The 15,703-nt window shown below is 38.9% G+C and overlaps 1 protein-coding gene across 1 annotated transcript; it reads left to right on the forward strand.

Moving 5' to 3' along the window:
• The first annotated feature begins 704 nt into the window (after positions 1–704).
• Positions 705–9,220, forward strand: LOC122316155 (serine/threonine-protein kinase RHS3-like). The gene is made up of 6 exons (XM_043132692.1): positions 705–809; positions 1,714–1,776; positions 8,060–8,196; positions 8,282–8,377; positions 8,662–8,799; positions 8,956–9,220. The coding sequence occupies exons 1-6, from the start codon at positions 705–707 to the stop codon at positions 9,218–9,220; spliced, it is 804 nt and encodes a 267-aa protein (XP_042988626.1).
• The last annotated feature ends 6,483 nt before the right edge of the window (positions 9,221–15,703 follow it).

Here is a 15,703-nt window from a genome sequence, read left to right on the forward strand (position 1 = left end):
TATTGTCTACGCACACTGAAACAAAAATTGTAATAGAGTCGTGTTTGTAAATAAACAAAGAGGGGTCAGCAAGAGATGGTGGAAAACCAAGTTCAAGGAGTTGGGTACTCAACTTTGAGAACCAAGCTCGTGGTGCTTGTTTCAAGCCATAGATGGCCTTATTCAAGCGACACACATGATTGGGATAATCTGGGTTGATGAAACCAATTGGCTGACACATATGAACTTGTTCTTGGAGGTCCCCATGAAGGAAAGCATTGTTAATATCTAATTGCCAAAGGGACCACCTTTCAGACACAACAATGGAGAGGATGGTTTGAATGGTAGTGGGTTTAACAACTGGACTAAAAGTTTCAAAGAAATCAATACCTTCCTATTGATGAAATCCCTTTGCTACCAATCGGGCCTTGTGTCGCTTGAGAGAGCCATCTGAGTGTCTTTTGGTGCGAAAGATCCACTTACAGCCAACTAGATTTGTGATTTCGGATGAGGGAAATGGAGACCAGGTGTTTGTCTACAAAAGAGCTTGAAATTCATTAGACATGGCTTGTCGCCATGGTTGATATTTAGCCGCCTCTGTATATGAAGTGGGGGATTCGGGAATAGGGCTAGTGATGGTAAGATAGCTAGGAGGAGATGGCCATAGCACTGTTTTGTCGGTAAATCTGCGAGGACGAAGAGAATTTGTTCATGATCTAGTGATAATGGATGCTGGAATTTGTGCTTGGTCTGAGAACAGAGGTTGTGAGGACGACGACGAAGCAGGGGATGAGTCTGGAGAGGATGAAGAGGGAAGTAAACTTTGTGAGGTTATGGGTTGAGGCACTAAAGAAGATGAGGTAGAGGTTGTGTTTTATGAAGTAGATGGGCTTGCTGAAATGGGCCTACTTGGTGTGGTGGATGGAGTTACGGAGCTTGAGTGATTTTAAATGTGGGTTAGGGGGTGGTCCGAGAATAGAAGGGAGTTGAGTGAATACAGGCATGGGATTATGTTGTGAATTAATGGATTTGTTGGCAAGTGGAAAAATATTTTCATCAAAGATGACGTCCCTAGAAACTTATAGTCTTCCAGAAGGAATATGAAGACAGTGATAGCCCTTGTGGGAGTCATTGTATCCAAGGAATAAACATTGTGTGGAGCGAAGGTATAGTTTGTGATGATTATATGGCTTGAGATGAGACCAACAAACACTGCCAAAGACTCTGAGCACTTTGTAATCAGGTGGTTTGGAAAAAAGTTTTTGAAAGGGTGATTGATGATGAAGAATTGGAGTGGGGAGACGATTTATTAGATGAACGATAGTGTGAAAGGCATCAGCCTAGAAGTGTTAAGGTAAAGATGCATGAGCCATGAGTGCGAGTCTGGTTTCAATGATTTGTCGGTGTTTCCTTTCCACAACACCATTTTTTTTGTGTGTATGTGGACATGATAGTCAATGTGAAATTCCTTTTAATTTAAGAAGAGTGTGAAGTGATCGGTATTCACCACCCCAATCACTTTGTAGTGACAAAATTTTTGAATTAAAAAATAATTCATCATGCTTTTGGAATAGTAAAGACTTGAAGAACATCAGATTTTTGTATTAAAGAAAACCACCACGTGTAACGAGTAAAGTCATCTAGGAAAGCAACATAATATTGAAAACCATCTCTTGAAAGAACCGGGGCAGGACCCCCATACATCAGTGTAAATAAGTTGCAAAAGTTTTGTAGAGTGCTGATGAGAATCTTGAAAAGGCTGTTGAGAACTCTTGGCTTGATAGCAAGCTGAGCAAGGTGATTGAGGGTCATGAGTAGAGGCAGGAAGAGAGTTGTGAGAAATGATTCTGTGGACTAGCTATAGAGAGGGATGCCCAAGTCATGAGTGCCACTGAGTTGAGGTAGTGCGCTCGCCAACAAGTTCTTGAGGAGAAGAAGGATGAGCTGGAAATGTGTAAAGGCCGTCATGCATGGGACCATGGAGAAGAGGTGTCCTTGTCTTGGAATCCTTCACAACGAAACGAGAACTATGAAAATCAAAAAACATAGAATTGTTATGGAAAAACTGTTTAACCGAGACTAAATTTTTGTAATATTAGGCACATGTAACAGATTTTTAAGAAGGAAGGAATGAGAAGACAGAGTCACCAATGTTGGAGATCGGTAGTGTAGAGCCATCGCCAACCCGTATCCGTTCATTACCACCATAAGGGGAGGAGTGTATGTTGAGGTTGGCTAAATCAGAGGTGAGATGGTTTGTGGCAGCGGTGTTAGGGTACCAAGATTGGTTAGGAGATGAAGCAGAGGTCGTATAGTTAGCTGTAAGGTTTTTAGGTGGATCTTTTTGGTAAGCATGGTCGAATCTGTGATAGTAGCTTATGACTAGATGACCAACTTTCCCACAGAGTTGACAGGTGGGTTTGGAGTGGGGAAGGGAAGAGGATTAAGGTGAGGGATTATAGGAGGAAGGATGAGGAGAAAAGGAGTTGGTGTGACCTCTGCCTCGACCATGATTACTACCATGGTAATTGCCACGATAGAAACCATGGCCACGGGAAGGAGAATTGGAAGTAAAATTGGTTGAGAAGTTGTAGAAGTAGGAAGATGATTAGAATGAGACAACCTGCTTTCATGTTTGAGTAGTAGGCTGTAGAGTTCTTTAGGGGAGAGAGGTTCAATGCGAGTGGTAACGGAGGTGAAAAAATTATCATAATCACTGTTGAGACCTGTAAGTAAATAGGATACAAATTCGGCAGAGTCTAGGGGAGTGCCAGCTACACTCATGGTGCTGAGAGATGCTTAACTTTTCAAAAATATTCAGAGATGGTAGTGGAACCTTTTGAACCTGTGGCAAGCTGGTAACGAAGTTGGGTGACTCGAGCATGGGATTGAGAAGCAAAGAGTTTTTCGAGGGTAGACCAGATGGCTCGGGCACAGGGGTAGCCAACAACTTGGGCAATAAGATTGTATAAAAGGGGGGAAATTATGGCACTTAAGATGAGTTGATTTGTTTGCGTCCAGGTGAGGTATTTTGGGTTGAGGGTGGTGGTTCCTGGAAGAAACTGAGAATGAGAGATTGACCCATCGATGAAGTGAAACAAGCTTTGGCCTTTGATATAGGGAACCATCTGAGTTCGCCATAGCAGAAAATTTTCATTTGTGAGCTTAACGGAGACAGGGTGAGAGAGGGTGGGTTCGGATTTGGATTTTTCGGTGGGGATATATTTTCCTCCATGGGAGACGTTTTTCTATACCGGCTGTGATACCATGTTAAGATACAGGAATTGATATATTCATTTCTCATTGCTGAAAATGTTTACACAGTGCTCTATTTATAGAGAAGAGCACGTCTACAGTAGTTTGGTTTTTTAACAAACAAATGGTGTGCAGGTTGTCTACAACTAGCTGTCCAATGGTGCTAATAATGGAAAGGATGCCTTGCGATACAAAAATAGAAACAATATTCCAACAGAATCACAAGGATGTATTTCCAAAAAGTTCTTGTAGCTGAAATGGCTTGATGTCCTCGTGTGCCAGTGCTGCTGAGCTGGAGCAGTGCTGCTTGGTGTGCTGAGGCATGGTTAAGCAGGATTTATTTGAAATGCTGTCACGTGGTCATCGGCTATTGCTAATCTATCTTAATAGGGATTGTCATAGACCTTAACTAGGCTCTATTCCCGACAGATCTAGCAGCTCAGAGCTGCAATGTTTTTGGTTTCAAGAATGTCTTTATATGCTACTCCAAACATATATACCGTATATCACCTTTTTATCTTACATAAATTATGGGTCTTGCTCCAACCTGTAGGATTAGAATGAAGAAGTGGTTAAACGGTGAGGATTTTAAGTATTTATGGGAATAGCAAGGCATGCATGTTAGCATGTGGACATGTCTTTCTTTTTTTTGATTGTCAGAATCAATTCAAAAGCAGTGGCTCCATAGCTACTAGCTAGCACGCCCTTACAGTATTCGGTGGCAGAAGGCCATATTACGTTAAAAAAAAAAAAATAGAGATGAAACTAAAACTTATAAATGTGCAGATTGCTCCTTGGCAGTGGCTTATTTAGTTACTTAGTTTGAGTCAGTTGGCCATTTTAGTTAAGTAGTTACTCACATTTTCTTTGCGGAGTGGTACCTACGGTGATTATAATTATGTGTAAAATGAATATATATATATAGATATATATATATATATATATATAAATATATAAAAGTTACTTGCTGAGTATGGAGATTTGACAAGATATCAATTCTTTTATAATATAAAAACCAACACCTTGGTCACCAGTTTCATTTTTATTTTTGGGATACTCTCTCTTTTGGCAACAATCCACTACAAGGCAATAATGGAGATATCACATTTACCAATGTGCTAATAGAAGCCATGCTTGAAGTGAAGTAATTAGATCACTGCTGATATTCTTGTAGAAAATGTATCCAGGCAAGTTAATTGGAGGAGAAATGAGTTCAGAAATGTGCATACATGGAAGAAGTACCGCTTACAAAATTTTGCAATGGCGGATGGGATTGGCCGGAGGGGCAGACAGACATCAGAGACTGGCCAGAGACGCAAAGAGAAACAAGCTTCAGCGATTAAAATTTATAATGAGAGAGATTTTTGAGTGCAAATATAACTTCCAAAATTGGAATCGGAAAACCCCTTTTTTATGGAATAATATGCGGAATTGAAATTCAGTAATATATACGGTTCGGAACAATCTAATCGGAAGCCAGCACTTTTCCAGGCCAGCTTGGAATGATGATTTTTGAATCGGGTCGATTTGGTTGAATAGCCATTGACGACAAGAAAATGTCTGTAATAGACATGAAAATTAAAGATCGTGTTAAATTAGTTAATGATATTATGGTACATAGAAGGGAATTTGTTAGTTATATAATAGAAGACCTTCATGACTCGCATTGGTAGCTGATTTGATATTGATATTACGGAACTCATGTAATGTATTTTTGAGTTATGAAAGTTTTTGAAAATTAATTTGCACAGTATGGTTAATTTCCTATAATAAACCCATGAACAAAAAATGTTATTTTATGGGCGTATGAGCCAAATGAGAGAACGTAAGAATTTAATTTAAATTCTATGTCCCTCACACCCATATCTAATGAGTTTAGATAAGCTTAATCTTATTGCTTATTTTAAATGAGTCATAGTGGGACTAGAGTACATTTAAACCTAATTGCAATGAGACACAAAGTCTCTAAATTTTATGATGACTAGAAGTCTATAAATAGCATTGAGGGGATAAAAAGTTCTCACCTACAACATTATTGTGCCTCTAGCAATCGTGAGACACTTAGATGTAAAGTTGTTAGGGTGATCATTCTCTCATAGTCAGATCAAATTCTTCATCAAACTGAGATGAAGAAATGTACGTTATTTAATTGTTGTTATTATATTATTGTAGAGCATAAAAAATCTAAGATCCAATCATTAATGTTTATATTAAAATATTTAACACCCCCTAAATAACCCTAATTCACTATGCCCTCCCCCGGTGCCCCCCGCCCCAAAAAAAAAACTGATCTCCCCCCCTCCCAAAAATCAAAGTATGTTCGCCTCTCTCTCCACCGTCAATCTCACTAAGATACTATTTGTTGTATATCGTAAAATCAAAGATAACAAAAGAGTGAAGCTATCTTAAAAAAATATAGAAGCACAAACATAAACATTTAAGTTGGACGAAGAATATCACTAAAAACCAAGGAACAACTTATTAGTTTGGATATCCTAATCCAAACTATCCCATCTCATATAATCATTATAAATTTCACAAATTCCTACACAAAATATAATAAATAATTCAAAATTTTCAAACTTTAAAATAAAATTAATATTAAAAAATTATATTATGATAATATTTTATTTAAATTTTAACAAAATATTTTATCTTATCTCATTTTTAACTTTGATAATCCTTCCACCATAAAAGTGAAAAGAGGGTTCACCCAGAAGTATTGTTTTTTATTAGCTTATATTACTTCATTTATCACTTTTTTTTTTCCTTTTTAAACACCTTTCCGGGCCCTTGCAGACATCCTTCAATGGAGTTTTTCTTTTTCTTATTTTAGTCCAGTGTAAATTTATAATAAATTATTAGGGAGGAAAAATCTCATTCCAATGCAAATAATTTCGATCCATTTGTGCAAGATCGACCAACAGAGACTAAAAAAAAAAAAAAAAAAGACACAACCAAAACCAACTCACTCTCCAAGATAACAGACTAATCAGACAATCAACTCAAAAGATAAATAACGGAAGGGCTGTGCTACTGTGCTACTTCTTATTACCGCTGTAGATGTTCGCCTGACATGGCACCACCACGTGGCATATTTTTTTTTTTAAAAAATAACCAACGATCGAAAGGAGCTGAAATCCCATTTCAAACTTCAAATGCATTTAGAAAATGATTTTTGCTACGTACAAGTAAAGTTGCATACTAATTTGCGTATCAATACTGATTCCTTCATATTCAAAATTTAAACACCTTTCCGGGCCCTTGCAGACATCCTTCAATGGAGTTTTTCTTTTTCTTATTTTAGTCCAGTGTAAATTTATAATAAATTATTAGGGAGGAAAAATCTCATTCCAATGCAAATAATTTCGATCCATTTGTGCAAGATCGACCAACAGAGACTAAAAAAAAAAAAAAAAAGACACAACCAGAACCAACTCACTCTCCAAGATAACAGACTAATCAGACAATCAACTCAAAAGATAAATAACGGAAGGGCTGTGCTACTGTGCTGCTTCTTATTACCGCTGTAGATGTTCGCCTGACATGGCACCACCACGTGGCATATTTTTTTTTTTAAAAAATAACCAACGATCGAAAGGAGCTAAAATCCCATTTCAAACTTCAAATGCATTTAGAAAATGAGTTTTGCTACGTACAAGTAAAGTTGCATACTAATTTGCGTATCAATACTGATTCCTTCATATTCAAAATTTAAATTATCACTGCTTTTAATAAAATCTACTTTTTAACCAATCACAATAGATTGGTGCACATATTAGTGCACAATTGTGCTTGCAACTAGATTTTTCCTTAGAAAATTCATCTTCACCCTCCCATTGCCCCCTGTCGCCGTCCCCTCCCCCGTCATCCCTCATCATGCCCGTTGCCATCCTGTCACTGTACACCATCATGAGTCCTTCCATCGCCGAACATTGGCTCCCTCCTCTACAAGAACCATCTCGTAGCACGGAGCTTCTAGCATCTTCCGCAAGTTTTTTCTCTCAAAGCTTTTGACTTGCTTCTTAGGGGGTTTGGTTTGTTCTCTCTTTTTTAGTCTAGAATTAGCTCGAATGACTGTTAGTTGTAATATTTTGTGTGAGATTTCTATGTACTTCCTTTTTAGGTCTTTGGGTTGCTTCAATGGGTGCCATTGTTCTTCAAAGCTGATTATCTTTGTTCTTCAAAGCTGATTATCTGTAGTATATGATTTCTACTTTTTGTTTTATTTTTTCCTCAATATAACTAATTTTGGAGGTCTGGGATATTGCTCATTTTCACTTCCAGAAGGTTTGGTAAGAAGTCTTAATTTACTTGATCCATATGACAATGGCGTGTTACATGGATACATAATTTAACATTTGGTTTAAAGCCTCAGTAATGTTAGAAAAAATGATCTGTGAACATCATTACACTTGTCCATTTACACTCACTGGTTAACATCTATAAAAGCTTGGTAAATTCTCTTGGATGATTTAAGGTTGGCAAGAAAGTTTTCCGAGGTTGAAAGAACTAACATACCAAAATCCTTTCCTGAATAAGAAATTATAAACTAATTTTGTTGCCTGTGATAGCCACTAACACAAATTTTTTCCCTGGTTCCCTTCTCCCTTGGTTACCATCATAAATCACATTTTCCCCAAAATCATTTTTTTCATCTGTTTTAGTCTCTTTGGATTCAAATAGTAAACATGATTATTTTTTCCCTCTTGTTGGATGGCTTTGAGCTTAGCATAGCATAATCCTTTTATTAAAGGTCAAGCAAAAAGAGTTAATTTATTTGCATGAAAACTTAATCCTGCAGTTTCATGTGATAATCATTTAGATCATAGAATTAGTTTTCAAAAGTCTTGATTTTCCAACTGATAAGAGTAATCTTCATTCCTTGAATCATTGGAATTACCTTAGATGTGGCCCTACATTGGAAGACAAGCATCTGACCAATTTTAAGGTAATTGAGAGGTATTGTTGCTAGCTGAATATAACATCCTTAGCAGCTGGATGGACTTTTGTGATTGTACGTATGCATATTGAATGCTTCTGTCAGGGTCATTGCAATTAATCATTTGATTATAGAGGCAGATGCAACAAAGTTTGAGGCAATTGATTCATGCAAGCACTGTTTTGTCTTTTTTATTGTATTGTAATCTGAATCTGTTCTATTTTTTATTTTATTGCACTTTTAGTTTGCATCTCATTATGGTCTTCTGCAGCTTATATTAGTAAGGATGATGCGATTGGTTTTGTCTTGGTTTTGGTTCACTCTTGTAATATTAACTTAGATTGACGAACTGTACTTTTTAATATCATTTTTGTTAGCTCCTTTGGGCCATCCAAATGGACTTTAGTTTATCTATTATCAAATTTATGATGACTTCTTTGTTACTTATCTTAAAAAGATGTTTGAATTTTTGTTTTGCTTTCCAGATTTTATGCTTCTGAAGTGCTTCTTGTGCTTCTTGTGCTCGAGTATCTACACATGATAGGAGTGGTGTACAGAGACTTAAAGCTTGAAAATGTATTGGTGAGGGAGGATGGCCGCATCATGCTCTTTGATTTTGATGTGTCATTAATATACTGTGTGAGTCCCACCCTTGTTTAGTCCAGTATAGAGCCATCATGCCAGATATCTGCCCACTGTGTTCAACCATCGTGCATTGATCTAGCCTGCAGATTACCCCTTTTTATGGAGCCTTTTTGCTTGCAACCGTCTTGCTTTAGGCCTCATTGTCTCAATTCCAAAACAACTAAGGTTCGGAGTGAAAAAATGGTTAGTGCAGATTCACTTCCTGTACTAATTGCAGAACTAACAAACTCCCACTCTATGTCATTTGTTGGGACACACGGGTATTTAGCTCCTGACATAATAAGAGGATATGGTCATGGTAGTGTTGCTGATTGGTGGACATTTGGTATTTTCCTGTACGAGTTGTTACATGGGAAGACACCTTTTAAAGGCAATGGAAATCGAGAAACACATTTGTGATTGTACGTATGCATATTGGGCACTTCTGTGAGGGTCATTGCAATTAATCATTTGATTATAGAGGTTGATGAAGCAGAGTTTGAGGTAATTGATTCATGCAAACATTGTTGTAATAGAAGTCAACAACTTGGAAAGTCTATTTGCATGTGGAATCTCTTTGTATTTTGTGGAAGCTCTTTGTATTTGTTGAGACTTTGAATATTCTCATGTATGTGGAGGTCTTTGTATTTTGTGGAAACTCTTTGTATTTGTTGAGACTTTGAATACAAAACTTGTATTTTAAGTGTTTGTTTTTAGTAAAAGAGAAAAAAGACTAACCTTTTTTTACTTTAGAAATTTGATTGTATGAAAGATGGATGCCACCAGGTATTAAAAACTCGTTATTTATTTGGGTACCAGCCACTAAGCTAGAATATTGCTGCTCCATCAATTTGGAATGAAAACTCTCCCTCAACAGTTTTGAGAGAGGGTGAGTTTATTAGGCTAGTGGCAAAAAATGAAAACTGGGGACTAATAAGCAAAAAGACTCGTTACTAGAAAGTGATATGTATATGATAGTTATGCTATACTTGGTTAAAAGGGGATGCAACAGTGCACAAGATCCCAGGAATTAAGAATAAACTCAGGCATCTAGAGGAACAAAAATACAACTTAAATTAAACGAGTCAACAGAAAGGGTTCAAAACATAACTATTTTTTACAACATAATTAAATAAGTCAACAACAAGGAACTCCAGTGAAAATCCAAAAGAAAGTAAACACAAGGATCACTGTCCCATAGTAAAAACATAACCTACATGAACTTAATCGAACAAACTAAAACCCATGTCATCATCGGACTCTTCAGTTGGCTTTATTAAATTCTCTTACTCCTTAGCAGCAGTAGGGGCAGCACCTAAATCAGGGGCAGCAACAGCAACAGGGGCAGCTCTCAAATTAGCAGCAGTAGGGGCAACAACAAAAGCAAATTTGCTTGGGTCCTGCATTAATAACCAAAACATTTACTTTTACAAGGAAAAAATGGGATTTAAAAATCTACTGAAGAGTAAGAGAAAAAAATGGGATTTAAAAATTTGCTACATTCTTGTAGGCATTCTTGACCATATGTCCTGCAGCTTCTAGCATTGGGTACGAGAGAGCCAATGACAATTTAGCGACCATGGACACACCAGCGGCAAACTTCTCAAAACATAACTATTTTTTACAACTTAATTAAATGAGTCAACAACAAGGGTTCAAAACATAAATGCATCAAATTAAATTAATGCAAACATAAGCTTAAAATTCTCACAAATATTCTGTCTTCATCTCTTGTATGACTAAAATCAATTCATTAAAAGCAACAAGAGAAATGCTAGTTTGTCGCTTCTATAATAGTCCAGCGCAAACCATGCCGGAACCTAATACACTCGATAGAGATCATATTTGAAAAAGTCCCTTATGTTATGGACACCACAACGGGAGACGCTGCTAGGTCAAAGAAGAACTTTGTTATACGACATCTATGGAGGCAAGTAGATGGAGAAGTATGAAGTGGCTGAAGTGCAGAGTTCAAGTAACAAAGCTGTATGAGGCTGTCGGCAGAGAAAGAATGAAACCTAAGTTTGAAGAGATACATGCTGTGATGGGCTTGAAGGGCCGTAACGGAGTGGGGCTTGGACAAGTCTCCTTATGGGCTTTTGGTAGCTGAATGAATAAAAGAAACTCTGGTTAATTCGGCCCATAGATAAGGGCAGTTTAGTAATTTCTTTATTTTCCCTGTTTAGCATAAATTCTCCCTGTATGTCGTGAGGGAAGCATCTAGAATTTCTATTGTATTGTTCATCTGAACTTGGAGGTGCTCCCCTCGAAGAGAGCTTATTTCATAAATCAATACAACTTCAGTTTCTAATCCATTAATTTCATTACAAATTACTAGTTGACTGTAACAAAGTGGTATCCAGAGCCTCCAATTCTGCACAAGAAATGGCTGAAGGTACTCGTTCAAAGGAGCTGCAGGAAAGTTTTTTGACATTCTGGAAAACCACCGAAGCTTATATTCAACAGGCAGATTCACAATTTACTACCATTGAGGTGGAAATGTTGGCAATGCGACGGCAGATGGACTCTATGATGCAGCAATTTTTGGGAGTTGTCACTGACCTGCACAATGTGAACAAGCTTTTATCAGCAGGTGCAACTCACAGTGGGGAAAACAACAATTCACATCAAAGCACACCTCATGCTGGTGAGATTTTTCCACGCACAATACGGTTGGATTTTCCTCTTTTTACAGGAGAAAATCCCCTAGGTTGGCTTTATAAGGTCAATCAATTTTTTTCCTTCCACAACACTTTGCCACAACATCGTTTGAGGCTAGTTTCATTCCATGTGGAGGGCAAGGCTCTTGTATGGTTCCAAAATTTGGATGAATTTGGAGTTTTGTTCAGCTGGGAGGCCTTTGTGAAGGCCTTATTACTCAGATTTGGCCCTAGTAGTTATGATGATCCTGTTGAACAACTCACTAGGTTGAGACAAGTAGGCACGGTGGAGGAATATAAATCAAACTTTGAGGAGTTATCAAACAGGCTAAGAGGCGTTTCTGAACCCTTTAAATTGAGCTGCTTCCTTAATGGTCTTAAGGATGAAATTCGCTTGACTGTGAGAATGTTTAAGCCAACTAGTTTGATGGCTGCTTATGGGCTTGCTAAAATACAGGAAGAGAAGGTTTTACTTTATAAGAAATCCAACCCCCGACCCGTAACCACTACATACACCGACCCAGCTACCATCAAATCCAGGCCTACCTACCAGACACCCCAGCCATTAAACCAAATACATCCCAAATCCTCAAACACCACCTATCCCAACGCCATCGTTCCAGTTCATAAAATTTCTTAAAATCAAATGAAAGACCGGAGAGAGAAGGGCCTTTGTTATCACTGTGATTCCAAATGGAATCCTGGCCACCGATGTAACAGCCCCAAACTATATTTGATTAAGGAATTGGAAGAGGATAACCCTCCTTTAGACCATGATACTGGCCAAGTATCAAAGGAGGAAGTGGTGGAAATTCTGGATAAAGGAAAATATCCAGAAATTTCATTACATGCTATTTTGGGGTCACGTAATCCTAGAACTATGCGGATCTGAGGAAAAATTGGTAATCAGTCAGTGACTATTTTAATAGACTCGGGTAGTACGCATAATTTTCTTGACCCAGCAATATTAAACCGAGTCCCCTTAACTGTCCATGAAGAAGAAAGAGTGAATGTGAAGGTTGCTAATGGTGATCAGCTCAAAAGTGAAGGCAAGGTAGTGGGAGTTAATGTTAATATGCAAGGCCATTTTTTTACCATGGACTTGTATGTCTTAGTACTCGCTGGGTGTGATGTTGTTCTTGGCATCCAATGGTTGCAAGGCCTTGGATCAATTCTTTGGAATTTTCAATAGCTTACTATGCAGTTCACTCACAAGTTCGCATCAATAATTTTAAAAGGGCTCAGTAGTACAAATTTAATTGAGGAAGGAAAGCTGCCTAAGGCTAACAGTTTAGAACAAAAAGGATTGCTCTTACAATTCATTGAAGAGCATTCAGTTCCACAACAAACCCCTATTCCGACTCTATCCAATCACTTCTCAACCTCTATCCTGACATATTTGCTACCCCTACTAGCCTACCCCCAACAAGATCACATGACCATAGCATCAACCTTCAACCAAACACCAATCCTATTTCAGTCAGACCATACCGTTACCCATATTTTCAGAAGGATGAAATTGAGAAGATAGTCAAAGAGTTGCTGGAAACAGGGGTCATACGACCCAGTCAAAGCCCCTACTCCTCACCTGTGCTGCTGGTGAGGAAAGCTGATGGCTCTTGGCGCTTGTGTGTGGATTATAGGGCCTTGAACAGCGTTACTATTAAGGACAAATTCTCTATTCCAGTGGTGGAGGAACTCATGGATGAGTTACATAGAGCTCAAGTCTTTTCAAAACTGGATCTCAGATCTGGGTATCATCAAATCAGGGTGCGTTCTGAGGACAGCACCAAGACGGCTTTCTGAACACACGAAGGCCACTACGAATTTTTGGTGATGCCATTTGGGTTGACCAATGCCCAATCAACCTTCCAAAGTCTCATGAACCAGGTTTTTAGACCTCATCTCAGGAAATTTATTTTAGTTTTCTTTGATGACATTTTAATTTACAGCAAAAACATTGTTGATCATGTGAGGCATCTACAAGTGACCTTTGACATTCTATGGGAGAATCAATTATTTGCTAAGCTAAGCAAGTGTAGCTTTGGCTGTATCGAAATTTCCTAATTGGGACACTTGATTTCAGGAAGTGGGGTGAGAGCAGACCCAGCCAAGATAAAGGCCATGATTGACTGGCCAGCCCCTAAAAATTTAAAGGTCTTGAGAGGGTTTCTAGGCCTCACAGGCTATTACAAAAGATTTATACGAGGATATGGATCTATTGCTGAGAAACTGAGCAGTTTACTGAAGAAAGACAGTTTTCAGTGGGATGATGAAGCTCAAATAGCCATTGATAGCTTAAAAAGAGCCATGACAGAACCTCCTGTACTAGCTCTCCCAGATTTTTAGTCCCATTTTGTCATTGAATGTGACACTTCAGGCGCTGCCATTGGAGCGGTCTTAATGCAAGGGGGCAAGCCCTTGGCTTTCTTTAGCCAAGCACTCAAAGGCAGGGCTTTAGCACTCTCTACTTATGATAAGGAGTTACTAGCACTGGTCTCATCCGTGCAAAATTGGACGCATTACCTCATGGGGCAACCAGGTCAAAATCGACCATCAAAGTCTGAAATTCCTTCTAGACCAGCGAGCGGGAACCGTGATGCAACAGAAATGAGTTTCTAAACTAATGGGCTATGACTTTATAGTGGAATACAAAAAAGGGAAGGAAAACTTAGTAGCTGATGCTCTTTCGCGTCAAGGGGTTGAAAAGGAGATTACGGTCTCTATGTTGTCTCTTCCAACATGGGATTGGATGGATGAAATCAAATCTCATTACTTTTCTAACCAGCAAGTCCAACACTTCTTACAGAAGCACCAAGATGGCTTGTTACCAGCACCATATTCAGTGCGAGATGGATCATGGTTTTACAAGAACAGGGTTTATATCCCTGCGCATAAGCCTCTCCTCCATAAGCTCTTAGAGCTGGTACACAGCAGCCCAATGGGAGGGCACATGGGATTTGACAAAACCATGCATTGCTTGAGACGAGATTTCTATTGGCCAGGGCAGAAAAACGATGTCAAGGAATTTTTATAGAACTGTGAAATCTGTCAGACTATAAAGGTCGATAATATGTTACCTAGTGGCCTCCTTCAGCCTCTACCCATACCCTCTATACCATGGTTTGATATTATCATGGATTTCATTGATGGGCTACCAACTTCTGGTGGGTTTAATGCTATATGGGTGGTTGTAGACAGGTTCACTAAATATGCCAATTTCATCCCTTTATCGCACTCATACACTACTAAGATTGTGGCCCACCTCTTTGTCAAACATATCTTCAAGCTACATGGCCTACCCCAGACAATTGTCTCAGATCGTGACTCGACCTTTACCAGCAAATTTTGGAAAGAATTGTTCACCTTACAATGGGTGCAGCTAGCCTTTAGCACTGCTTATCATCCTCAAACGGATGGACAAACAGAGGCTGTGAATAAATGGGTGGAAAATTACCTGCGCAGCTACGTGGGGGACAGACCAAAAGAATGGTCGCAATGGGTGGCTCTAGCTGAATGGTGTTATAATTCTAGTGTCCATGCCTCTACAAAGGTTACACCTTTTGAGGCCCTGTACGAGTACAAGCCTCCTAAGTGGCTGAGTTACACTACGGGTACAGCAAAAGTGCAAGAAGTAGAGGAGACTTTGCTAAACTGTGATCAACTATGGGTGCTACTCAAACAAAACCTCATTAAAGCACAGGACAGGATGAAGAAATATGCAGATAAAGGATGCAAGGAGCAAATTTTTTCAGAGGGAGAGTGGGTTTACCTGATTTACAGCCCTACCGACAATCCTCCGTGAGCCACCGTAAAAACCTCAAGCTGTCTCCACGTTTTTATGGTCCTTTTCGAGTCATGCAGCGAGTGGGAGAAGTGGCCTACCGCATCAAGTTACCAGATTCTTCCTAGATTCATGATGTTTTTCATGTTTCACAGTTAAAACCGAAATTGGGTCAGCATCAAATAACCCTCCCACGCTAACCACCAGTGGACAAAAAGGGAATTTTTAAACTGGAACCTGAAGAGGTACTTACCCGGCGGATGAGAAACGTGAAGAATCGACCACTGTTTGAACTTTTGGTGCGTTGGCAGGGACAGCCAGCTGAGGATGCATCGTGGGAGCCTTACCATTCTCTCTGTACGGAATATCCTCACCTTGTGGGCAAGGTGTTTTAGAGGGGAGGCTATTTGTTATATTACATCTATGGAGGCAAGTAGATGGAGAAGTATGAAGTGGCTA

Source organism: Carya illinoinensis, chromosome 7 (assembly GCF_018687715.1).
Source record: "Carya illinoinensis cultivar Pawnee chromosome 7, C.illinoinensisPawnee_v1, whole genome shotgun sequence".
In the NCBI taxonomy this organism is placed as follows: domain Eukaryota; kingdom Viridiplantae; phylum Streptophyta; class Magnoliopsida; order Fagales; family Juglandaceae; genus Carya; species Carya illinoinensis.